General features: G+C 36.2%; 1 protein-coding gene across 1 annotated transcript in view; it reads right to left on the bottom strand.

Annotated features, from left to right (window-relative positions):
* Positions 1-27,574, bottom strand: part of AGBL4 (AGBL carboxypeptidase 4) — a 950,336-nt gene that overhangs the window by 767,517 nt on the left and 155,245 nt on the right. The window contains exon 4 of the mRNA XM_058175448.1: positions 9,499-9,593. Coding sequence (XP_058031431.1) covers positions 9,499-9,593 — 95 coding nt within the window. The remainder of the gene's footprint in view (positions 1-9,498; positions 9,594-27,574) is intronic.

Raw genomic sequence — 27,574 nt, 5'->3', positions numbered from 1 at the left:
TATAGGATTTTAGAATTTTATACGTTATTATTGCGGTTTTAAACTTTAACTGGGTTTTATTGTTTTATATATATTTTGAATTGGCCATATTTGATAGGTTTTTTAATTATTGTTTTATTATATTTATTATTGTGGTTTTAGTTGGCTGTGAACCGCCCTGAGTCCTTCGGGAGAAGGGCGGTATAAAAATTTGATTAAATAAATAAATAAATAAATAAATAAATAAATAAATAAATAAATAAATAAATTTGTAACTTAATTCAGATACAATGCTGCTTTGAAGTGTGCATTGCTGTGGCCTAATTATACCTAACTGACAGTTTACTATATTCATATAGTAAATAAATAAACAAACAAATATCACCATAATATTAGATCATCATCACATTGTCTATCCACTGCAGGATGAAGGCCTCTTCCGCATGTTTCCAACCTATATGGTCTTGAGTTTTCTTTTCCCAATTGAAACCCCAATATTTGCTAATGTTGTCAATCCATTTTGTTTTAGGTATCTTTTGTGGATGCTTTTTATCAAGTGGGATCCATTCTATGCCTACCTTGGTCCACCTGCCATCAGTTCTTCTTGCTATGTGACCAGCCCATTTCCATTTCAATTCTTTTACTCTCTTGATGATATTGTATACTTTCATTTGTTCTCTAATCCATGCGCAGGTCATATATTGTATGTGTATATATAAGATACAGATACACACACATACACACACACCAGCAAGTATTTCAGGCCCAATTAGCTAAGGTGTGTGAGTTTGTCTGTGAGTGTGTGTGTGTTTGTGTGCAATACTCTGATTGCAATCCTATATTTAGGACCCTAATCCTAACCTTCTTGCCTCTAGTTGTTACCAGAATAATTTAAATGCAGAACAGTCAGAATGTTGATAAATGTTCAACTACATCTCCTGAGCAATTCCAATTCTATATACTTCTCTCTGACAATAATTCAACTCCTACAAATTTCTAAACCGATATCTACAATTTGGACCACCAAAAATTGTGGCATTCCCTTATACGGAAGTATCCTTTTGGAGATACCTATTAACACATAATATTTGAATGAGATCAGAGGCCAGATCCAAATCTGATGTTAGATCTATATCTGCTCAATAATGCTGGATTGATGACCTTTCCAAATATATTGGTGGTATCTGTATTCCTATCTTAAATATTTCAAAGCATTATTATATCACTACCATTCTAAAATCAGCTGAAATACTGTGCTTTTAAGCTGGCAAAATTGTCTTAAAAAACAACAACAAAACTAAGCTCCAGAAACTACAATTTTTATTGATGCCTAATATTTTTGAAAATTATTATTTTTTTCTTTAAGAAAATTTGAAGTATTCAACGAATATTAATGCTACAAAGCATATATATTGCAATTACTTCTGAAGAAAAATAACATTTGGCTCTTTTTTTAGAATTCAGTTCTCCCTTGTTTTCATGCTTCATACAGTGCCTACTCTCTTTGCTTTCTTCTTTACCATCTGCCCATTTCTCTGGGAGAAATTGCCAAAAACCTTGACTATGTCATCCATTGCCATCATGTAGAACAGGGTGCCATCTCCACCTCCACATATCCCTGTGGTATAACTGGAAGACAGTTTGGAATAAATATATTAAAGGTTCCAAAAAGATCTTACTATCTTTTAAATAACTGTTAGAGGATGTAACTTTTGCCAAAAGATATCCGAGTCATCTCAATATCTGGCAAAAATACTTTTATGATTTTTCTTATTTACTAGAGAAAAATTCCCAATATTACTAAATGTTAATTATTCACATATCTAAGTTTTACAATATTAAAGTCTATACTATAATTGTAATTTAATAATTCAGTTCCAGAATTTAATTTAATTTAATACCAACTATAAATGTATAAACAGCTTTTAAATCTCTTTCTACCTCACATAATAATGCTCCCTTTTCCTGGCCTATCTACCTGTCCTTGATATTTTACTACTTCAATAGGGCAAAAAGACACAATTACCAATCCTTCATTCTTTTTCCATCCTATCCAGCATAATAACCCTACAAAAGTTTGGTCTATATTTATTTAATCACAATTTAGAAGCTGCCAAAACTCCAGATTACTCCGACGGTTTACATTTAAAATAAAAATGAAAATGAAATGGAGCTCAACCATCACTCTGTCCCAAAACCTGGAAGATGGCATTCATCTTTATTTCAATGAACACCAAATCCATTATATGTTCCAGAGCTCACTTCATGCATCTCTGGTTGGAAATGAAGCAAGGAGTCTCACTCTTCTTCATCAATAGCAATAGCACTTATATACCGCTTTACAGTGTTTTACAGCCAGGGGTGGGTTTCACTTACCTTTGTTACCGGTTCACGTGCGTGCCACTTCTCCGCATGGGCAGAGCATATTTGATGATGTCTGGGCAGGTGAGTGAAGCTTCCTGCCGCCAATGCTACCGATTCACCCGAACCGGCCCATTCAGATTTCAAGGAGAACCTCATTCCAGAAAGTAATCACTGCTAAAGAGAAGAAGCACTTCCAGGTCCCAAGGGATGACTTTGATTAATTGAGGAAACCTGGTGCACACCAACCCTGCCAGATACTATGGGAGATAGGCAGTTCCCCAAGTAACCAGGCCTATGCTGCATGGTTAATTCATTCTTGCATTTTTCCTTTCTCAACCACATACTTCCATAGTGATATTGAGAGTTATAAAGCCCCAGGCATATATAGGAGATTTATTTCCCCTGAGTCAATAAGTGGTTTTGTGGGGGACTGTGTGTCATCTGTGCATATTTTTGGCTTTCATATTATTTTCCATATATAATGACTGTTAATCTCTGCTAATCTCAAATAATATTTTCTTCAGAGCAAAGGCCGAAGATATACATGCTAACAACTTGCAAATGTATATATATACAAAAGAAACTCTGAAATCAGCAGCTAATCAAAATTCAAATGCTACCTAAACAGCTTTGCCCTCTCCTGATCAATAAAACATGAAAAAATACCAGTCTTTATACCCATATTGCTTTTCTATAAATCTATCAACTAAAACGCAAACAATAACCCACCTGATGTGAAGAAAAAACAAGTTTAGCGACATCTATAGAAATTAGCATCTAAGTTACTCCACAGGAAACTCTCCACCACCCAAGATACTACTATATAGGGGGAAAAAAATACTACAAGAATATTGCAATATAGGCAATAGATGTCAGAGTAGAACTTGACTAGAAAGACAAATAGTTCTTTAACAGGCATTCTGCCAAGTGAAATAAAAACAAGAAATGCTAGCAACAATTTTACCATGGCTACCCTGCTAATATAAAATAAAAATATAATTGCAGATACACACACATATGGATACAGAGATACATCTATATGAGGCAGTGCAAATTTCTTATCCAGACCCTCAATTCCTAAAAGATCAAAGAATTAGACTTGGGGGTCCTGGATAAGAAATGAATAATACATCCCTCATTCCAGGGATGGGTTCTAATTTTTTTTACTACCGGTTTTGTGGGCGTGGCTTATTTTGTGTGTGTGACTTGATGGTCATGTGACAGTGGATGTGGCTTGATGGTCATGTGACTGGGTAGGCGTGGCCAACTCAATGTCACTCATGTCAAGGGATCCTCACCTGGCCCCTCCCCTCCCAGCCATTCCTTGTCACAGCCAGCCTCAATGTATCTATAGTTCTGCAAAAATGTTGTTCACCTTTTTTTAACTTTATTATCTACATACTATATAGATCAGGGGTCTCCAACCTTGGCCACTTTAAGACTTGTGGACTTCAACTCCCAGAATTCCTCAGCCAGATTTGATTCCACAAGTCTTAAAGTGGCCAAGGTTGGAGACCCCTGCTATAGATGCACTTTCATGGACCACTGAAAGGAGGAAATGGTTCACATGGGTTTGCCCAAGAGTGTGATAGGCAACAGGCTTTTAAGGGGCTGCCAGAAAGAAGGGGGGGGCAATGTATTTTCCAAAGCACCAGAAGGCAAAACAAGAAGCAATGGATGGAAACTGAACAAAGAGAGAAGAAACCTAAAACTAAGGAGAAACTTCCTGACCGCGTGAACCAATATAGGTTTCAGTCATAACTTCAAATATAAAATAGCCATTTGTGTACTATAACCTGCATATTGTTCAAAACAGTCATTAGTATTATGGCTGATGTTTGACAGCAAGCCTCAAATCCCCATTCCCTCCCCACTCCAGGGGAAGGTTACTTCAAAATCCCCATTACCTCCCCACCCCACTAATCTGTTCTGGGAAGGAATCAAACTCCCCCCTCTTCATTTCCCAAATAAAATATTACTCATAAGAAAAAGCTCCCACATAAGCAAGGAAAAATCAAGTTGCTAACAAGGAACCTGCCTGGAATTCCACATTCCTGCCAGCTGCATAAAGGAAACTTTGTAAGCAGAAAACAGCTACCAGTGCTTAGAGATAATGGAAAGTGGAAGCCGGAAGTTCGGCTCCATTTACAAGCAGGCAGAAAACTCATTCAAGACAGGATATTTCACAATGGAAATCACCCAAACCTTTTTAGAAACACAAAGCCCATGTTGCATAAATCCCAAAACTTCAAAAACATAGAACCATATAAGAATCCCTCCTCTTATCCAGTTTGTTGTTCAGCTAACCCAGAAACAAACTGCTTCTGCAAGTAAAAACCTCTTTCCAGCCGCTGTGTCAATTTAAAGCGATGGCATTTTTTTTTTCCCCTTCTTCTTTGCCAAGTGATCTCCTGGCTGAGAAGCGAGCCCTGATTTTTTCATTCTAGCCGATCAGTTGGGAGGCTTCTTGGCTTCTCAATTTAAAGCGTCTTGGTTTTTTCCTCTTCTTTGTCAAGGGAATCCTGATTTGTTTTCTTCTAGCCAATCAGCTGGGAGTCGGGAGGTAGCAATAGATTGGGGGCGGGGCCAGGCGGAGGTGGCATTTACCGGTTCTTCGAACTACTCAAAATGTTTACTACCATTTGCAAGAACCGGAGAGAACCGGTAACAACTCCCCACTGCCTCATTCCCTACACACATTAAGGGAATAATGACACTTCTACAATTTTCCTCTTTTTAGAATGGAATGGCAAAAGAGAGATCACAATAGTACTATTTTATATTGAGGCAACAATGACTAGATTCTCCTTTGGAAAGGGGACTAGTGTAAAATTGGGGAAATAAGTAAAGCACAATGTTCACATAATTTCATCTATACTGGCAGCTCTGGTTAACTTTGCAGATGGTTAAGCAATGACCAGTCATAAATTCAGTAGAATTTTAATAATCTGCTTTGGGCAGCAATCTCTACTATTCATAGAGGTCATTGGTGGCCCAACATACACCCAGCTATCACATCATTTCAGCAATGATAATAGGACAATTGACTAATATATAAACCAAACTATGTTTAAATGTTTATGGAGATTCTCAGTCATCCAGATCATGGTTGTCCCAATGGTGCTTTTTCAAGAGGCAACTGGACTTTCTTGTTTTTCTTTGAAGAGTTTCACTTCTCATCCAAGAACCCCCTTCAGCTCTTAAACTCTGTTTACTGAACCACAGAGCTTCTGTTACATGATTCTATTGTTTTAGTTTCTGGACCTATTTTTGATCCAAACAGAACTGCCCTGGAACAAACTAAAACCTGGCTTGGATCTTGTGAGATCGGAATATTATGGTTACTGATGCTTGTCCTGATAACAATAGTGAATCACATCATAATGCACAGAAAGGAATACCCATTTCTGAAGTAAGTCACTATCACAGGCAGTTATCTAAAGTTCCCTGCTCCTTTTTTGTATCTAAAATTGTAAAATGTCTAACTACTGCTATTAAGTTGTTTATTACAATGATTATTCCATAAGGAAAAACTACTATTCTATATGTGCTAATTAGAGTTTTCCATATGATCTTTGTTGGGATAACTTAAATGATGAGTAGCCAGTTGTTGCTTATGAAAGACAAGCATGTGAAGGCTAATGTCTCTATTGAGACAAGCACTTGCTGAATATAAAGTTATAGTAATTCTACACCTAGGGATAATATTTGCTGACTTTAGAAAACACATTTCCTACTGAACATGTCATTTTTACTTCACTTTTTAAAATTTTCAAAACCTTATAGAATCATGGTGATGGCAATGCAGATGTCTGCAAGCATATCAGTAGTCTACTGTGGTCTGTGCTATACAAAAAAACTAATGATTAAGGTGTGGGTTTCCATAATTCAGAAATCTTGTTGCAATTGCAAATGTAGCCCCAACCTTTTCCATGTTCAAGACTGGCATATAATAAATTTTCTACTAGAAAACTCTTCTTCCTAGGATAAGCAAGCTATTTTCATCAAGAGAGAAGTGGAAATCTGGTGATAGGGAGGACTGGGTTCGGTGATGAGAATACATTCTTATTGATCAGTATCAATAATGCCATGTTACACCTATTACACCAGAAACGGATTGGTTACCAGTACATTTCCAAATGCAATTCAAGATACTGATTGGTTAGATACCCAACGGCTTAAGGACACAGTACTTAAAAGACTGACTTTTCCAGATAAATGCTGCCAAAAATGCCTGCTCAAGGTCCTTACCTTGAGGAGTTGCAACACAAGGAGAGCCAATGGTGGACATTCTGTATAAGACTTCCCTATTGGGAAATACTTTACTCTTTAAGATTAGAATGGTCTCCAATCTCATGGCCTTCGAGAAAGTTGTAAAGCTGTTCAGGACAGCCTTTTGAAATCAAATCTGGAGTCACTGGTGTCCGACTCAATTTACTGTATTATTATATTGTGTATTTTACTATATTTATTGGAATGCAAATTTGGCTGCATGAACATCAGCTTAGCCCAGAAAAAGAAGAGAAGGTGAGAAATAAACTCAATATTACCCTTCTTTAACATTGTGATAAACTGTGTTTGAAATCTTTCCAAAATTAATCAATGCATGCCAATGAATGTAATTGAATTTTGAATAGAATTAATGACTGGCATGTAAAGGAACACTTGGTACCTCTGTTATGCTCCGGTATCTTTTATAATGATCATGATCTGAATCTAACTAAGGGTAGAGAACTTAAAACCACCTCTCTCGGGCACCTAATTGGGTCCCATTTAAGGGTCCAATCCTGCTATACAGAGGTGTTAGATAAAGATATGTAAGATTAGGAAAAAGCAAAACACTCTGATCTCAATGCATTTAAATATCAATTTATAGTGAGTGCAAATTTGGTTGCATGAACATCAGCTTAGCCCAGAAAAAGAAGAGAGAGTGAGAAATAAACTCAATGTTACCCTTCTTTAACACTGTGATACACTGTGTTTGAAATCTTTCCAAAATTATCTTTCATTTTTAGAAAAGCAGAGTATTTTGGCTATATTCGAAAAAATATGCAGAGTATTTTTACTTTTATAAGTACAAGTATTTAAATAATATGTAAATAATACAGACTTGTCATAAGATAAGGATGAATAATGGTTTGGAAATGTTTTCATGAGAAAGTCAATGTGTAGATACAATACTTTTAATGACAAAAACACTGTTCATCTGTAATTTTTTCTATGCAGTAAATGAAAGAAAGTGCTCATTAACTATGACTGCTTAGTTTCTATTACAGAATGATTTCTTCTTCAGAGATGTGTATCAATGTCCTGAAAGAAAAACCTATTTTTGGATACAACTGCAGAAGCTAAATAAATCGAATTATCTATCATATCTAAACAGGACATTGCTAGGCAGGATAAACACCTATAAGTTGTTCTAAGCTTTAAAGTGAAAAAGTGAGATACAGTATAATATACAAATACAATAGTGATAAGGGTTACTATGGAAATTAGATGTTTTCTTAAAATTTAATGGAGCATGACCAATGCTATGGTTTTCCCAGTTGTGAAAGTTGGACCATAAGGAAGACTGAGCATCAAAGAATTGAGGCCTATGAACTATGGTGCTGGAGAAGACTCCTGCCAGTCCCTTGGACTGCAAGGCAATCAAACCAATCGGTCCGAAAGGAGATCAACCCTGACTGCTCTTTAGAAGGCCAGATTCTGAAGATGAAACTGAAATACTTTGGCCACCTAATGAGAAGGAAGGACTCACTGGAGAAGAGCCTAATACTAGGAACGATTGAGGGCAAAAGAAGAAAGGGACAGAAGAGAATGAGGTGGCTGGATGGAGTTACTGAAGCAATCAGTGTGAGCTTAAATGGTCTCAGGGGGATGGTAGAGGAGAGGAAGGCCTGGAGGAAAGCTGTCCATGGGGTTGTGATGAGTTGGACACGACTTCGCAACTAAGAACATTATTATTTCTGATACAAAGATTAAAAAAATGTATGAGGTGTCAATAATATATATTCCATCCCATAAAGCCCAATAGCCAAAAACTATTTCTATGTATTTAGTTTTATATTTTTATTCTATTTTCCTTACTGTTGATTTTATTTTCATTTGCAATATTTTAAATCATCTGTTATTTCATGTAATAATAATTAGTATGAACAAGAGTGTGTTTCTACTGCTTTTATTTATACATACTGGATAAATATGAAGAAAATAAAATGAAAAGGGCCTATCATTGGTACAGAATTTCTGCCTCATTGATTTATTGTTTTCGAAAATATATTCTGGTATACATATGAAGAACTTGCCAATATGATATTGAACAAAAGATGTAAGAATGTCACTTTTAAATATACTGGAAAAGGCTGAGTTTTCATTTCCTAGTTTCAGGGTCTTTTCCACACGGTTTATATAGAATTATATTTCAATATGAAACCACATAAAAAGCGGTAAAGTTAATTGGGAAATATTAAGACATGCTATAAGAACAGGGAGGTCAGAAGGTGACATACATTTGCTTAATATTATCTATACATAATTGGGCTTGAAATTGCCTCACACAAGATCTGAGTAAACAGACGACAATAATATTTCACATATCTGCAGCTGTAACAGCAGATTGATACAACAAATCACAAACGTTTTTTCATAGGAAAGTAAAACAAAACAAAATTGCTAACTGTATCCAAATAGCCCAGGTAATATAGCTTTTGGTTCTCATTCTCAATACAAACAAACTGCTTTAAGAATTTGTTTTGATCTACTTGTCTTGCTTTGTTTTGCCATGTGTAAAAGAACTTATGTCTACCCCACAGTTCTATATATCATTTGAATTGCCCCATATAACCTTAATAAAAAAAATGGTTAACATTATAGTGATCCATCCTTTAGCATTCAATTGAGCTGACTATCCAGTGAAATGCTATGAAAATGTGACAGGGAGATCACTCATCCTTGCTAGAGCCAAATACTAACAGTGACTCATTCGCAAGGTCAGGCCACGCTATCAGAACAAATGCTGCTTTAGAAAGAAAACAGTGAAGCATATATAAAGAGAATAAAGATGACCAGTGCTTAATGAACCCCACAAAGAAAAAAGGAAAATATCATAGCTGAAGCTTGCTCTGTGAAGACAATATTCACTGAGTGTTAACTTACCATTTAGGCCGGCTTGTAGATTTTACCATTGGAGCCATTCCATCTCGATAGAGGCTCTTCGTTTTACTGAAGTTGACAATATTGAAAATTACCCTCTGAAAGACACAAGAAGATAATCTCAGCTATATTGTACATCACACACACACACACACACACACTCAAATAGGTTTCTAAATGTTAAATCTTTATAATTGAATAGTGCATAGCTTAAAACGCAGACAATAAGGCAACCATTTACAAAACCTCTCCAGGTCTATACATTTAACATTTCCAGCATTCTTCTTAAGAGTACTTTTTGTATTGTATCTAAACTGTCTGCCCAAGGATTGAAAAATATTTTATAGTTAAGTGAGCAATTACTTAGGGTAACAATGGTTCCATGTAGGTATCTTTCAAACTGCCTAGGATTGTTAGAAAATTCTGCTGTAGTCTGCATTTGACAGTTGTTGTTTGTATTCCACTAGTAACCATTCCAGTGGGACACAGAAAGGAGAAGAAAATGAAGGAGAAGAGGACGGTGAGCAAAACTACAGAAATAGAACTTATATTACTACTAAACCTCTTGTGCATTTTTCACCAGAAAGAAGTTATATTAAAGAAAACTCATGGGAGCATGTTTTGAATGTACCGCATAATGAAAACACCGGGTTGATGGGTCCAGTCCTTTCTGTCTAATGAAGCCCCACAGACTACAACAAAAACAGCTTAATGTTCTGATTCAAAACATGCATAATTATGGAATTACTGAATACATGAAATAAATTAGGAACTACCAACACATTGGAGCAAGTAATCATTTGGAGAAATAGTTTATTAATAAAAAATGAGCAAAATTCATATTATCTAATAACAACTGCTAAATCAGAGATATAACTATGCACATTAAACTAATGCTAAACAAAACTTAGAAACTGGGTAAGATAATGCAGGCAGTTGAACGGAATATGTAAAAATTGGCTAAGTTGATATCTTGATTCATCTGTTGATTCTAGTGATTTTTCAGTGATTTTCAAATAGGACTTCCATTTATGGAATGGTTAATTGGTATCTAACCAATTATCCGGAGGAGAAAGGAATGTTATTTCTAATTATGGATTTTGTGTGTGTGAATTTTACTCTTTTTCTGAACAAACTAGATTTCAGAGTAGCAGAGTAATATTTTTATATAATATACTATTTTATATAATATTTTCATATTATATAATTATTATATATCTCTAGTGTTTCACATCCCCCAAAAAAGCAAGATAGCAATTATGATGTTTTTAATCAATACTAAAATTGGATTGATTCCAAACTGTAGAGAAAAAAACCTTTGGGAGGAAGACTGCTGTTTTAATTTGGCTTTTATTTGTAAATGCACCTTCAGTAACAGCAAAGGGGCTAGTTAAACTTCATGTACTTCCTGAATAAATTGGATAGGAGGACAGGATTTTCACACCAGTGACTTTATTCTTTGGATACAATTATGCATGTTTTAGAAACAATTATGAGAAAGTTTCTAATTCTGCTAAATGTAAAATGACTAACAAAAGACAGCTGGTAGAGACTGAAAATAGTCCCATCTCAATCAAGTGTTCCTCATCTTCTACTAATAATTTGGATAAATCCAATCAACTAGGTAAAGCAGAGTGTATGTATTTAAAACTGTATAATGCGACAATTTCATCACTTTCATAGTGCAGTTAGCAAAATGCTGCAGTCCCTTTGATAAGCTATGCGCCACCTGAAATTCTTTCATAAAAGTGATTAACTTTATCAAACTATGCCACAGGATTAATGGAGCATAGAAACCTGAGGCACTAAAATATTAAACTATGGAATATTCTCAGTGGAAGTTAAAATCTGCTATGTAGACCATCCAGTGAAGTGTATAAAATTTAATAACTTCAGTACATACCCAAACCAGAAACCTAAGCAGCTTGCTCACTTCATCTCTGGAAGTGAAATAGTGCCGTACAATATTGTGATACAGTAAGCAAACATTTGCTGAACAGGTAAAGAGGTTTGCTGGTATACAGTATATCTATATTCATATACATATGTATGTACTGTTAATCTTTTTTTTAAGATTGCTACTGGCTTTGCTGAAGTTTTGTTCTAGGGTTTCTGCTTGCTCCTTGCCACCATGGGTGCTTCCCAAGTGCAAGAACAAACGCCTTTATTCGCCAGCCCACTGCTGATGCACCACAAGCTAAAGTTCTCCAACTTTCCTTCAAAATTGCCGTTCTCCAACCCAAGCTGTTTGAGGCTCATCAAAGTGGATAGTCTCCAGCATTTCATTGCATTCTAGTGGTAACCCAGATCATGAAAGTGCCAGCCTCTCTAGCCATTTTAGCCAGGGCCACCAAGATACTATGTTCTCTGTTAGTTGGCAGTTCCTGTCTTTTGATAATCTTATGCTTCCTTGAAGGATTTACATTAGGTCAGTAAACTATGGTCAGCCCAAGAAACTCATGCTCCCTTCAGCCCTTAAATTTTGCAGCAGGCACCCTTTTGATTTCTATCCAGATTGAGTAAAGCAGGGCCCCCCCTTGCTTTCACACCACTTCCTCATAGTACTGCAATTAATTTTTTAAAAACTACTTCAAGTTTCAGTATAGGAATGATGTTTTCTTTTATGAAGCTGAACTGTCTGGTCTTCCTTGCTATAATATTTCCTTGGACCTACAAAGGAATATAGGAACAAAGGAACGACCTGTACCCTATTCCTGTGATTATTTCATTCATGTTGTTTTAGTTTTTCAATGACTGCTGCTCGTTTATAAGGTGTTTTTATTTTGCACTTTATTCAAACTGTAACTTTATGTGTATTGTAAATCAGGGGTCCCCACCCCCAGGTCATGGCCCACTACCAGGCCACGGCCTGTTCGAAACTGGGCCATGTGAGTGATGCCCATGTGTGCGAAGTTCCACTTGCACAAGCAGTAGGTCCTTGCAAAGCTCTACTTGCGTGGGCAGAGGACACTTAAGCGGAGGTCACTTGTGCTCAGTGTGAAACTCCACTCAACAGTAGAAGATCCCAAATCCTGCTCTCTCTCATAATAATTGCCTTAAATGGAGCAATTTATAAAATGCTGCTTCAAACCAGTTAAACAAACATCGTTCCTGGAAATTGCTCTTGAAATTAAGGACTTTATAGAATCCAGTTTATCAACAGTTCTAAGAATATTCAATTCAAAGAATCTGAATATTTATGAATAATCTTTTCTGTGAAAAGTTTATTTTTCCCCCAGTGACTATTTGCTCACCTCATTAATGAATGGCACATATTTTATTGCCTTTGATCTTTAAAATTGGGCTAGGAAGAGCATTATTTTAAGGTAGGTCCTTGCATCCTAAAAAATTAGTCCAGTAATATCTCTCTTGAGGGACCAAGAACTCCATATTCAACTGCATCTCAGGAAGGTTCAGCAATTTTTATGCACAATTTGAGAATCCAGCATGGGGAAAAAAGTTATCAAAAATCTATTTTTTCTCATGTGACATGATTCAGATTTGAGTTTGAGGATGGCAGGTGAAATGGGAAATGTCTGGGTATATGTGAGATTCCCATATTGAAGTAGTTCTTATTTTCTCTATTAAATGTTAAGAGTAGATGAAAAAAGATGCTATTTATAGGCTTTTAAAAACGTTATGTCTCAGGAAAGAGAGAAAGTATGAGAACGTGGTAAAGAAATGACTTCCAACCACTCTTTATATAAGCACTTCTCATAATTTACCAAAACTTACCTAAGTACACATTTGTTAAACCCAAAAATGTAAAAGTGACAAAAAACAAGGCAAATAAATGACTCTCACCTAGAATTATATTATACTTTTATCTGAATTCAGCTTCTTAGCAAAATAATATTTGGTATTATGCCTCTGTAAGCTGACAACAATTACCACAATCAGCAGCACTTTTCAAAGATATTTTTGCAGTATCAAAACCAGTCTGGCGGTGAGCCAGGTGTTCTTGTTTCTATACATATCTGCATATGTTACACATAACATACCTATTTAAGCTTCATTTGATTATGAAATGGAGCTGCAGGTGCATACCAAGTCTAATTGGTTAACTCGACATTCTATATTTCTTCTTCAATTAATAATAGCAATACAACATCACTCCTATCTTTCTCAGAATACAATTTTTTGTTAATGATGAGAAAAATACTCCAAAATGGGCTAAAGTAATAACCCGCCATAATAAATCATGCAAAGGTTTAAACAAAACATAGACTGTCTGAGCTCTGCAAATTCCGAAGAAAGAAGTACTTCATATTATCAGGTATCAAATTAAAAATGCTGAAGATGCCTATGTATTTTCTAAGATCGGATGAGGTTTTGATGACCATCTGGTTGTCATATTCAGGTAATGCTCGATTTACGACCACAATTGAGCCCAAAATTGATGTTGTTAAGTGAGATATTTGGTCAGTGAGTTTTGCCCCATTTTACAACCTTTCTTGCCAGAGTTGTTAAAGAATCTCTGCAGTTGATAAAGTTAGTAACTCGGTTGTTAAGTGAATCAGGCTTTCCCATTGATTTTGCTTGTCAAAAGGTTGCAAAATGTGATCACATGACCTTGGGACACAGCAATGGTCATAAGTATGAACCAGTTGCTAAGCATCTGAGTTTTGATCAAATGATCATGGAGATGCTACAAAAGTTGTAACTGTGAAAAATGGTCATAAATCACAACTTTCAGTGCCATTGTATGGTCACTAAATGAACTGTTGTAAGTCGAGGACTACTTGTACTTTCTGTGACCAAAATTTTGTATAATTTATGTTGCATAAGCATGGAGGAGAACTGTAATTCAGTTGAGAAGCACAGGCATTATATACAGAAATTAAATAGTTCAGTCTTTGGGGTTTTCAGATATAGATCTATAAAACTCCTGTCTGTAATCCTAAGAGACTATTGCCACTATGTGTACCATCTGATTGAGTGCTCTTATTCACGAGAAATGCTAACTGTCACAGCTTATACTCCACTGACTATACAAAAACATTTCACATTTCTCAACAAACTTTCTAATTAAAGCTTATAAAGTCCTTATGTTGAATTTTTTTAGTTTAAAAATACTGACTATATTTAAGGTCTAATGCTTTTCCATGGAATACATTATCATTTTTGAGTTTAAATACTTTCAGCATGTAGTAGTCTCCTGTCTATTTACAAATATTAATGGCTCATTTATTATTAACGAAGGAAAATGTTTTATCAATTGTGGAGGGAATTGTAGGGACTCTTAGCTGATATGTTACAGGAGCACCTGTGCCTTATTATGTACAAGTTGCTAAAGCATTGCATAGCTACAAAACGTATTTAATAAAGCAATAGAAAAGTAAAATGCACAGATTTCTCTGTTACCTAAACTGGGGGTCCCCGACTGGCACCAGGCTGTGGCATGCCAGAAACCAGGCACCGCAAACAAGCAAAGCCCCATCCATGGGATGCAGGCAGAACACAAAACCAAACCCCCTCTGGTCTGCGGAAAAACCACTCCCCCTGGAACTGGTCCCGGGTGCCCAATTGGGTGCCACTGATGTAAACTTCCTATTAAATCTGCTTTGAGAGAACAATCCTATAAATTTACTTCTAAATCAATATGGGATTACATTATAAGAGGAAAAAAAATAGTATCAAAGATGCCAAAAGAATAAGATGAAGAACAATGGCTATTTTAAACCATTACCTTTTCAGTTTCTATCAATCAATCAATCAGATTTGCTGGAAGACATAGACAACAGTCAAATGAAAAGTAATATATCTATTTTACAGGTGGCTTTTTCATGCCCCAAAAATACTTCTATTGGCATCAGTGTAAGAACCGTTATCATGCATGGTGAACATGTGAAAAAGCAAAAAAAAAAAGAAGAAGTACAAATACAACAAATTTTAAACATTAATATCCATATGAAACCAGGGCTTTTTGTATTAGGACTTATGGACACCCAATTAGAAAGGTTCCACAGAAACCCATTTGGTTTCATATATAGCAGTGATGCTATAATATGTAGAAAGATGGAAAATCCCAAAAGTAGTGAACTTTGAAGGTGACAGAATTTTGAAGGTGACAGAACTCCGCCAACTCCGACATAATTTGTGTTTAACACACAGAATCATCTATTGTAATATCCTTCCTGTAAAAGACTTCTTCAGCTTCAATCGCAACAATACAAGAGCAAACAATAGATTCAAACTTAATGTCAACCGCTTCAAACTTGATTGCAGAAAATATACCTTTTGTAACAGAGTTGTTAACGCTTGAAACTCACTACCTGACTCTATAGTCTCTACTCAAAACCCCAAAATCTTCAACCAAAAACTACTATTGACCTCACCCCATTCCTAAGAGGACTATAAGGGGTGTGCATAAGAGCACAAAAGTGCCTACCATTCCTGTCCTATTGCTCCCTTCATTATAGTATTATATGCATACTTTTACTTATACTTTTACTTATATATACTTTTTCTCTCATGATGGGTTATTGTTTATGTTGATGATTGTATATACTGTTGTGACAAAATAAAATAAATAAAATAAAATATTTTTTTTGCAGAAATAGCAAAATATATTTGTTTGACAAAACAGTAAGTACTTTTATAAAAGCTTGGAAAACCTTTATGGACTTTTTGTTGAAAATGATCAAAAATGAAGAGGTGATTTCTGGAGTTGCCGGTTAAAAGGGTTGATTAGGGAAGAAGATAAATATGTATTGTAATTCTAAAGGAGAAAAAAATGCTAAAAGCTTGTGTATAACAGCTGTAAAGAAGATTGAAATTTGTTTCCTTAGATTTCTTTTCCTTTTCCATTTAATTTCTTACCTATCTTGTTTTTTAGCATTTTTCTTTTATCTTTTTATACTTTCCTTTTATATTTTTCCTTCTTTATTTTTGAATAATGTAAAATCTCTCATTAAAATGTATTAATTATTAATATAAATTTAATATAAATATAAATTAATATAAATATAACACAAAATTAATAGGTCACTGAGCCACTGACCTGTGGCTCAGACTGCTAATGCAGTCTGTTATTAACAGCAGCTGCTTGCAATTACTGCAGGTTCTAGTCCCACCAGCCCCAAGGTTGACTCAGCCTTCCATCCTTTATAAGGTAGGTAAAATGAGGACCCAGATTGTTGGGGGCAATAAGTTGACTTTGTATATAAATATACAAATAGGATGAAGACTATTGCTAACATAGTGTAAGCCGCCCTGAGTCTTCGGAGAAGGGCGGGATATAAATGCAAATAAAAAAAAATCTGCAAATATGTGCAAGATGCATTCTCTACATGCTGACAGAAGAGAGGAAACCTTCAAGGGTTTAAATTTGCTAGCATCCCTCATCAGGCTATAAGGAGGAAGCTAAGGAATTTCTTTATGACCAAGAAACAAAGCATCCATCCGTGACATATCATCACAAAGCTTCACCTGCAGGGGGAAAAAAATCAAACCTAGGATTTGATAGGAAAACTCATGGCTACAGTTTCTTGTGACATTGATGTTGTTATTGATACGGATTTACTTTATCTGATATCATTGTCAACTTAGAATGTTACACTGAAACAATCAAAGCTTTTAAACAGTGATTAAGCAGAGTTCACAAGCATAAGAAGGAAATATTGTGGCAACATTGCTAGCCTTACGATTCACAAGCCCCTCAAGAAGCAATGGAAAAGTTGGAATTCACGGCTATGCCCCTTTGTGTATTTTTAGAGGGAAAATATTTTTTATATATTTTGACAATAACTGCACAATGCTTAGTACAAAAAATCTTAGTGAAAAAAACCTTCCCAGAATGTATAATTCTCTAATATATATTCTAGACTGGCAACAGACATTGTGACATGTTATAAGCATACAGTAGTCATACTTTTAAGTATAGCCATGCATTAAACTTCTTTTCCACATAATTAGAGTCTGTCTCTGTGTTTAGGCATCCATATTCTGTTCAATCAAAATTACAGCTGCAAGTGGATAGCAACAGCTGGCTGCTTTAGAGGTTTACTTGCACAAATCTGCTGATATCTTACATCCTCAAGAGGAAGCAGCTGGGACTGATTCAAATTTTCGTACTTAGTGATAAATACTACTATGCAGGGAGAAGCAACACTATAAACTTTAATAAAAACTGCCACTAATTCAAGTATTAAATGCTTCCTTGAAAACTGGGTACTCAATAGGATCCCATTTTTCATGTAAATATAGACAAGAACTTTTATTGTGTGGAAGAGAGTTTCAATGAGATCTTTTTCTCAGTTATTATACTGCTTGGCTTGCTGTAAAGCCAAAAGTATGGCAACCATTTAACATATTATTTCTAAAAATTTCTAACAATTCCATTTACAGTATATGACTGTGTAGAAAATTATTACAGAAGAATCCAAAGTGTGTAATACACACACACACACACACACACACACACACAAAATCTTAGAACAGTGAATTTTCCAGGTGGGAATATTTAGAATAAAATTTAATTAAAAAAAGCTATACACCACTTTGTATTCTTCCTATATGATATCTTATTATTATAATTCTTAGGAGAAAATCTTTATTTTCATTAATACTTTACAGCAGCCTTTTTATAAAATCTCATTGATTTTTAATCAGTCAATAGTTTCCCTTCTGATCTTTTTTTACTAAGAAATCTGACAAAAGCTGACAAAAATGTGATACATTAATCAAAGCAAGAAATCATAATTTAATATGTCAAATTGTTTCACTTTGTAACATAATAAATTCATAGTATATCATTTTCATGTCTAATGTCATGTAGAATTGCTTGATCTACAAGTCTTGAAATTTACTCTTATTTTTAAATTCATCCCTATTATTTGTGGTTCCAGAACAATAAGTGCCATTGGTACCACCCAGTCTTGTCTATTAGTGTCACTGAGAACTCCAAGGCAGCTGCAATCTGCTTGTTCACAATAGTAAAAGCATGATTCCATTGGTGGACTAATAAATATTTGATGACTTAATGACAACGTGCTGCTTAGTTCTCTCTTCTTTATATCTCTGCCTTTTAACAACAAATTCTTTCTTTCATTCAATCAAGTAGCCCCACATTTAATCTAAAATGCTCAAAAAGATATTCTACTGATAGTTTGGGCTACAACAGCAATTTGGAATCCACAGGAGTGGGAGCAATTTCCAACTAATTATTGGTTTCCCCACTGATTTTTTTTGTGGGAATCTGGCAGGGAAGGTCTGAAAACCCAGCCATGTGACCATTGTGATCATGACTCATTGTGACATCATAATCACAAGATGGGCACAATCTTGTGACTTTAAGGACACTGCAATGGTCAGAAACCAGAGGATAATTATAAGTTATCAGCCCTTGTTCATTGCTGTAATGACTTTGAACAGCTGCTGAAAAAGTAGTCATAGCCCAAGGACTGCCTGTATTTAAAAATATGGAAAGCATTCCAAGAATAAAACTTTTAAAACTTGAAACTGTATCCCATGCTCAAAATATATCATGGGAGATCCAAGAGATTTTAGCCACAGAACAAAATAGTATGATGTGTCATATTTGGAATCAAACACATCTATTTTGAGCAATACTATTTTGAGGCCTCTATGCATCACCTGGCTGACTGGTAAATGCTGTTACAGAAGATATATGGGTCCTATCTCTGAAGGAATACACTCAGGAGTGGACACAAGTTTTCGGTTATGGCTCTTCCTCTCTTAGCCATCAACAACAGACGACCTCAGGGTATTAATATGATAAACAATCACTCATGCCTATCCTGACCCAGGCTAAATTCACAAATACAAACACACAAGAGAGCTTGTTGCAACAGGGAGCGCACACAGACACACACACTCACACACATACACACACACACACAAGCAGGAAAGAAGGTCCCCATATCAAGCAAGTTTTCCTTCTCAGCTTGCAAGTCCAAAGCAACAGCAGTAGCATTTAGATTTATATACCGCTTCACAGTGCTTTACAGCCCTCTCTAAGTGGTTTACAGAGTCAGCATATTGCCCCCAACAATAATCTGGGTCCTCATTTTACTGATCTCGGAAGGCTGAGTTAACCATGAGCCAGTGAGAATCAAACTGCTGGCAGTAATCAGCCAGAAGCAGTAGAATGCAGTACTGCATTTTAAGTACTGTGCCACCATGGCTCAAGCAAATAAGTAGAGTGTTGTTTTTTTAATGGTAACTGCTTCTGATGATTACTTATCTCAATAGACTACAGGTACTCTGATAGAGGTTGCTCTACTAAGTCTGGAGCAAGCCGTTCATTATAAGTCTACTCATTTGAAAATGAGCTTGCCATGACATTGCCTGAATAAATAACTTGATGAATGAACTTTTCTTCCTTCAGATCACCTTCCCCTTGCTGTACTTCCTTACTCTGCCATTGCAGGAAGATGGAGAGCTATTACTCTATCTCTAGAGCGGGGCTGTCAAACTCCCAGCCTGCGGGCCAGATGTGTAGATCCACACCTGGTTTAGTGAAGGGGAAAAAAGCCCCGATACATCACATGACAATGCTGTGACGCCGTGAGTTTGACACCCTTGGTCTAGAGCAATATTTCTCAACCTCAGTGCTGGCTGCTGGCTGGGTTGAAGTTGAGATTCATACACCTTAAAGTTTTTGAGATTGAGAAACACTGCTCTAGAGCACTGGTAGCCACCTGCCCACTATTTATCATCTGGATATGATCAAGAGTGGGGAAGGAAGACAATGATTTAAAAGATTATTTCTTATTATTTCTTATTCACTATCTGACCTGCCTTTCTAGCTGTTGACAAAAACATTAATGTTCAAATTCCTTGCTTCCTCACAATAAGCCTTAGCCAACATTTTACTAATGTATTTCTATTGCATAATTACAATTTCTCTATTCATTTTCGATTGAATTCTTTATATAAAAAGCACTAAAGAAAAGGCTAAAATTTGAAATGAGTATTATCTACTCACAAAGGTAATCTTACATTATTAATAATTCGTCCACATTCCAACTTTTCAAAGAGCAGTAAGAGGAAAAGAATGAATTTGGTCCTTACCTCTCCAAGCTAGAGGGCTTTCTAAAATTACTTCCCTGCTCTTAAATTCATTTTCATCTCACAAATCCACCTGCTTAGAGGATCAGAGAAAATGCAGCACTTACTGAGTAACAATATGCAGAGTAGCTCCAATCTCCTTTCACTGGAAAGAGAAATCTAGCTTTGCACCTGGATTACATATATCTTCATCATGCTATTCCCTTTCACAATAAGCCACCAATAGGCATTACATAGGGTTGGCTGTACATCTTAGCTCTTCAGACACTTAAAATCATTATTCAGAAATTGACTTCATTGGTAGAAGGCTCAAGGATACAATTCAGCAAGAGTATGCTCTATTTTGGGGACAAGAATGAAATGATGTATTAACATGTTTGTCCATTGCACTACACAGAAACTGAAGCCATTTCTGTATACCCCTGGGTTGAAATTGCAGGGTTTTTTCCACCTACCTTTCTGAGTCAATTGATGATCACTGTCCTGATGGGTTTATAATTGAAAAAATACTCTATTTACGGGTTTTTTTCTTTTAATAAAGATTAGGAATCTAGTCTCCAAGCCACAAAATGTAAGGAATATACTTCACAGATGTTAATTATTTGTGCCTAGAACTGATCTGAGAATCTGTCAGTTTTTTTATCTTTATTAATGCAATATACAATGTATTTTTTCAATTATAGATATCACTAGGATAAAAATGTTTTTCTCCTTTTTTCAACAATAATAAATATAAGCCAAAATAAAACTGCTGTTATTTTGAAAATATAAAAACCATCTTTGTCAATAATATTTTAGAAATGTACTTGGAATCTTAGTGAAAACCAGTGCAGCACACAAAGCAGTGGGAAATGTCACCTATTTAGAGTTAATGAAGGAAAATCACTAGTTCTGTGAGGAAGAGGTCCTAAGGCCCACAGCCACTTAGTCTACTCAAGATTCAGACAAACTTTCATACCCAGATGCCACAGCCTTCAGGCACCGGAGAGCACTTCAAAGCTTCATTTGAATGGTCCTGAGCAGTGATAATATTTACTTGCATACTGATAGATGACTTTGCTAGAAGACAGCGGAGTCCTATAGTAGCCCACAGAGCTAATGCCTAAGGCTGGATCTCTTTCCCTGGCACAAATGGCCTCAGAGGAAATAGGAGAACTATTAAAGAACAATGCCTCTCTCTCCCCACTCCCACAATCAGCCTAGAAGGATACCATGATCAGTGACAACAAAAAACAATGAGATCAAAGAGGACCAAAGTAGATACACATGACCACAAAAGGTCATCTACAAGTGTAATAAATATCATTTCAGTGATGCATCCCAGTCTGAAATATGCTTCCCCCAGAGCTGTTTGGAACTGCAAGGCCATCACCCTCTCAACACCCAGAGATGGGCTTCACATAATTTAACAACTGGTTTGCCTAGTGCAAAACTGAAAATGCTTGCTTCACTCGCACATGTGGCTTCTGCGCTTGCATATGACTTCAAACACACTGTGATTCATGCATGTGGCTTCCAGCATAACTTCTTGGGCAGCTGCGGTGAGTAGAGTGGGCGACAAACATTCTCGAGAAGGACTGAACCACTATCTATTTTAAAACAGCTGGATCTGCTTATTCCTGCAGTGGCAATTTACCACTGCTTGTCACTTTCCAAAAGGCCATAACCAAGTACGAGGAAAACAGATCTTATACAAAGGTGGCAGGATGCAATGTCCATTTTCTCATGAATACCCAAATCAAACTCATCCCGTTTCACAATGCTTTACAGTCCTCTCTAAGACGTTTACAGAGTCAGTCTATTGCCCCCAACAGTCTGGGTCCTAATTTTACCAACCTCGGAAGGATGGAAGGCTGAGTCAAACTTGATCCGGTGAGACTCAAGCTGCCAAACAGTGATTGGTCTCATTCAAGACAATGACGAATCCGCATATAGACGAGAGGTCGAACGACTAGCCTTGTGGTGCAACCAAAACAATCTGGAACTAAACACACTCAAAACCGTAGAAATGGTGGTAGACTTTAGGAGAAACCCTTCCATACTTCCACCTCTCACAATACTAGACAACACAGTATCAACAGTAGAAACCTTCAAATTTCTAGGTTCTATCATATCGCAAGATCTAAAATGGACAGCTAACATCAAAAACATCATTAAAAAAGGACAACAAAGAATGTTCTTTCTGCGCCAACTCAGTAAGCTCAAACTGCCCAAGGAGCTGCTGATTCAGTTCTACAGAGGAATTATTGAGTCTGTCATTTGCACCTCTATAACTGTCTGGTTCGGTTCTGCAACCCAACAAGAAAAACACAGACTTCAGAGGATAATTAGAACTGCAGAAAAAATAATTGCTACCAACCTGCCTTCCATTGAGGACCTGTATACTGCACGAATCAAGAAGAGGGCCGTGAAAATATTTACAGACCCCTCGCATCCTGGACATAAACTGTTTCAACTCCTACCCTCAAAACGACGCTATAGAGCACTGCACACCAGAACAACTAGACACAAGAACAGTTTTTCCCCGAAGGCCATCACTCTGCTAAACAAATAATTCCATCAACACTGTCAAACTATTTACTGAATCTGCACTACTATTAATCTTCTCATAGTTCCCATCACCAATCTCTTTCCATTTATGACTGTATGACTATAACTTGTTGCTGGCAATCCTTATGATTTATATTGATATATTGACCATCAATTGTGTTGTAAATGTTGTACCTTGATGAATGTATCTTTTCTTTTATGTACACTGAGAGCATATGCACCAAGACAAATTCCTTGTGTGTCCAATCACACTTGGCCAATAAAAATTCTATTCTATTCTATTCTATTCAAACTGCTGGCAGCCAGCAGTCAGCAGAAGTACCCTGCAGTACTGCATTCTAATCACTGCGCCACCACAACTCTTATGTTATGCATGCCAGGTCAGTCTCTTACTTCATGAATGAGGGAGACCTGGTTATAGACTGACAAGACAGCAGCAGGCACAGCCCATGACCACTGAAAGTTAAATAACCTAGTCTCAGGACTGAACATAGGGATGGAACATGATATCTATACAAGACGCCAAGAATACCTTCCCCAAGAGTGCCCCCTCTCCCCCTCTTATCTCCTTATGCCTGTCACCAGCATGTAGTTCCTATCTTTCTTTCTCCTTGCTCCAAATCAAACAACCTCATCCCACAACATAAAATGTGAGGTGCAATATGAGAAGGTGGGGATGTGTTGTACAGTCACTAGAGGTCAGGCCCAACTAAGTACCTCATCCTCAATCCATTTCAATTCAATATAATTAACATAACATAACAACAGAGTTGGAAGGGACCTTGGAGGCCTTCTAGTCCAACCCCCTGCCCAGGCAGGAAACCCTACACCATCTCAGTCAGATGGTTATCCAACATTTTCTTAAAAATTTCCAGTGTTGGAGCATTCACAACTTCTGCAGGCAAGTCGTTCCACTTATTAATTGTTCTAACTGTCAGGAAATTTCTCCTTAGTTCTAAGTTGCTTCTTTCTTTGATCAGTTTCCACCCATTGCTTCTTGTTCTACCCTCAGGTGCTTTGGAGAACAGTCCGACTCCCTCTTCTTTGTGGCAACCCCTGAGATATTGGAACACAGCTATCATGTCTCCCCTAGTCCTTCTTTTTATTAAACTAGACATACCCAGTTCCTGCAACCGTTCTTCATATGTTTTAGCCTCCAGTCCCCTAATCATCTTTGTTGCTCTTCTCTGCACTCTTTCTAGAGTCTCAACATCTTTTTTACATCGTGGCGACCAAAACTGGATGCAATATTCCAAGTGTGGCCTTACCAAGGCATTATAAAGTGGTACTAACACTTCACGTGATCTTGATTCTATCCCTCTGTTTATGCAGCCCAGAACTGTGTTGGCTTTTTTCGCAGCTGCTGCACACTGCTGGCTCATATCTAAATGGTTATCCACTAGGACTCCAAGATCCCTCTCACAGGTACTACTATTGAGCAAGGTACCACATATATGGTACCGGTGCATTTTGGTTTTTTGGCCTAAATGTAGACCCTTACTTTTTGCACTGTTGAATTTCATTTTGTTAGATAGCGCCCAATGTTCAAGTCTGTCAAGATCTTTCTGTAACTTGCAAAGGTATCTTACAATACCTTGCCATATTTGGTATACAGTAGTTAGTAGAATAACTAATTCTATTATTAAAATTATTATTATTAAAGGTGCATTATAGTTCACAAAGTCTGAGTGCATATTTTAGGTTTCTTTAGAAAGAAATCCAAATGAATCAATTTCAGAACTGAAGTATATCAAACACTGATGCACACAAGCTCCAAAAAGAAAGAACACCAACCCCCACACTACATTGCATAGGTATTTTTACTCTAACGAAGAACAAAACCAATTCAGTTGCCTTTGCTTTTTCACCCCTTGGGATGACCTTTCAGGATAAGAATTGTCAGTGCCTTATTTATAATGGCAGATCTCAAGTTTGATTCTGGCAGGTTTTGATCACTTTATGGCCCAAAAGCTTTCAAACACAGAAGAATCTGATGCCTATTTGGCATCCTGTTGTGTGTTTAAACCTCAAAAGCAACTTGCGGTCCCAGAAGTGAATTGCTGAACTGGTGTAAACAAAACACAAATGTCACAAAATGATGAATATCTCAGACAAAATATCTTTGTCAAAAAGATGACATCTCAGCATTCCCTGAAAGATATCTGTAAGAGATTCATGCTCTGAAAATAAAAATTTGATTTACAAAGCAGAAAACAAACAAGTAAGAAATATCAATAATTCAGATTATTTTGTTCATGAAACACAGAAAGATGCACAAAAAGAATCAAATATCAATTATTTATATATACTCATTGTACTGTGACAGTGGCAGTTTAGAAGTGTTTTCCTGGGCCATATTAGCATATGCGATAGAAGAGGTCACAACAATGACAGGCTACTTTCATGAGAGTAGAATCTGTTTCTGAATTTGTGCAGGTGCTAACCTTATTCTTTTATGCCAATCAAGGTGTTTACTGCCATCACTGATTATCAAATCTGACAATTACAAAACTAGTTTCTTTTATATGTTTGTCATTTTTTGTAATCATAGTGAACTTATCATATAACACCCCTTGCAATTTTAGCATAACAAAATTCCTGAGAGGGGAAAAATAGCTACCTCAGATAGCTATTTGTTCTTCCTCTGAATTAGGTCCATTTAGACTGACTAACCTAATTTAGGTGCCCACAGATGTCACCTAACTAAGCCACACCTAGTTTCAATGATCATGTGTGATGATCTAGCAGGATAATCCAATTGTAATCACATATACTTTGCAAGATATAGAAATGCACAGGAATCACTGAGCCTCTAGCTCACAGGTGTCAAAGTCACAGCGTCATGTTGTCGTCACATGACATTTTGTGTTGTTTTTCCCCTTTGAGGAGCTGGGGTGGGTGTGGCCTGCACATGACACATCTGGACCATAGGCCACCAGTTTGACAGCCCTGCTCTAACTGAATAAAGCAAACATTCAGATACAGGGCATCTGCCAATATGACACCTCTCAGAGAAAAGGCCAGGAAGAGCCAAAACAAAATGTTAAAGCACTTTGAATGCAGTGGACTGAATCATCTAGATAAACATCATTGCTATTGTCAAAATAATTATGCTTTCATATATTGAGCTGCAGAATTGACCAGTGTTTCACAAAGAAAGCATTTTCATATAATAAAAAGGATAAAAAGAATGTTACAACAGTTGTTGTACAGCACCTAGAGTCAATTTGGAATTAATGGTGCCTGAATTGAATAACTTAAAAGAAAACTTTTTAAAAAACCTTGAAAATTCCTAATATCCATTTTAAAAAAATCCTGTTTGGTAATGTGAAATCTTAAGTGTAAAATATTTTGCTCAATTTTGCTCAATTCAGGTTTCAAGAATATTGTAGAAATCATATTGTGGGGGTTTTCTTCAAATTTAAGTACAGAATTATGCCTTGAACTAGCATTTTAATTTATTTATTTAATTATTCTATCTTAAAAATGGGAGTCAATTTTATACTCGGATATATCCTTGAACATCTGCATCAACTATCATTTCAATATCTTGCTCCCCTGGGAAGAGATTACCTTATGCTGCATTTTGCATTTTCTTTCTCCCCTTGAAAACAGATGTGGGGGCTGAGCTGTAGGGAGTTCAAATATAGCTTTGTGCATTGAATATGCGTACAGAATTTCACTCTACTATTTCAATATTCAATGAAGATCATGTTACAAACAAGCTGAGACACTGAATATAGATAAGTATTTTATCACCTGTCTTACAAAACAAACCTGTTAAGAATATAAAATTAGAGAAGGAATAAACCATCTATTAAATCAATCAAATTACAATACTTTCAGAAATCACACACACATACACGTTCCATTTCTGAAAGTATTCAGCATACCTTACTGTATTTTCTCATAGCCTTCATTAATAAGAGTTTAATTCTTTTTTTTATGAAGATGAAATATTCAGGGGCTACGGTTTGTAGAAATTAGTCTTCTTTGCTTGTTAAATTTTAAAGCATATATCCCAATTATTAATTCATTCAATAATCCATGTCATATAAAGGATCTGCAGATGCTGTACAGCATTAAAATAGCAAATATTCCTAGACGAGAACACAGCTAGTTCAGAAGCAGCAAGCAAATTAGTTCTTTCCAAGGTCAAGCAGATTGTTGCCAGAGTAATGGAACAGTAGGAAGTTCATGTAAAGTTAAAATCATGTCTCCCGTGAGTGTTCCAAAGATAATTCCAAAGTTACTACCTACTGATAAAGCTTCTGCTTTGCTGGTTAATATTCTCTTTTGCTAAATTATTGTCATATATAAACTCTTCAATATTCTTGAATTTATGCTTATAATCAATATTACTTTTTCAGATACTTTCAATCTATTTATATACCTTTGCATTTAGCAAATTGCTTTATTTTTATTTATTTTATTTTATTGTCACACAATAGTATATGTAAACATAAGCATGAAATAACTATACGATATATAAGCA

Source organism: Ahaetulla prasina, chromosome 3, assembly GCF_028640845.1.
Source record: "Ahaetulla prasina isolate Xishuangbanna chromosome 3, ASM2864084v1, whole genome shotgun sequence".
Lineage (NCBI taxonomy): Eukaryota > Metazoa > Chordata > Lepidosauria > Squamata > Colubridae > Ahaetulla > Ahaetulla prasina.
This window is presented reverse-complemented; position numbering and strand designations above follow the sequence as displayed.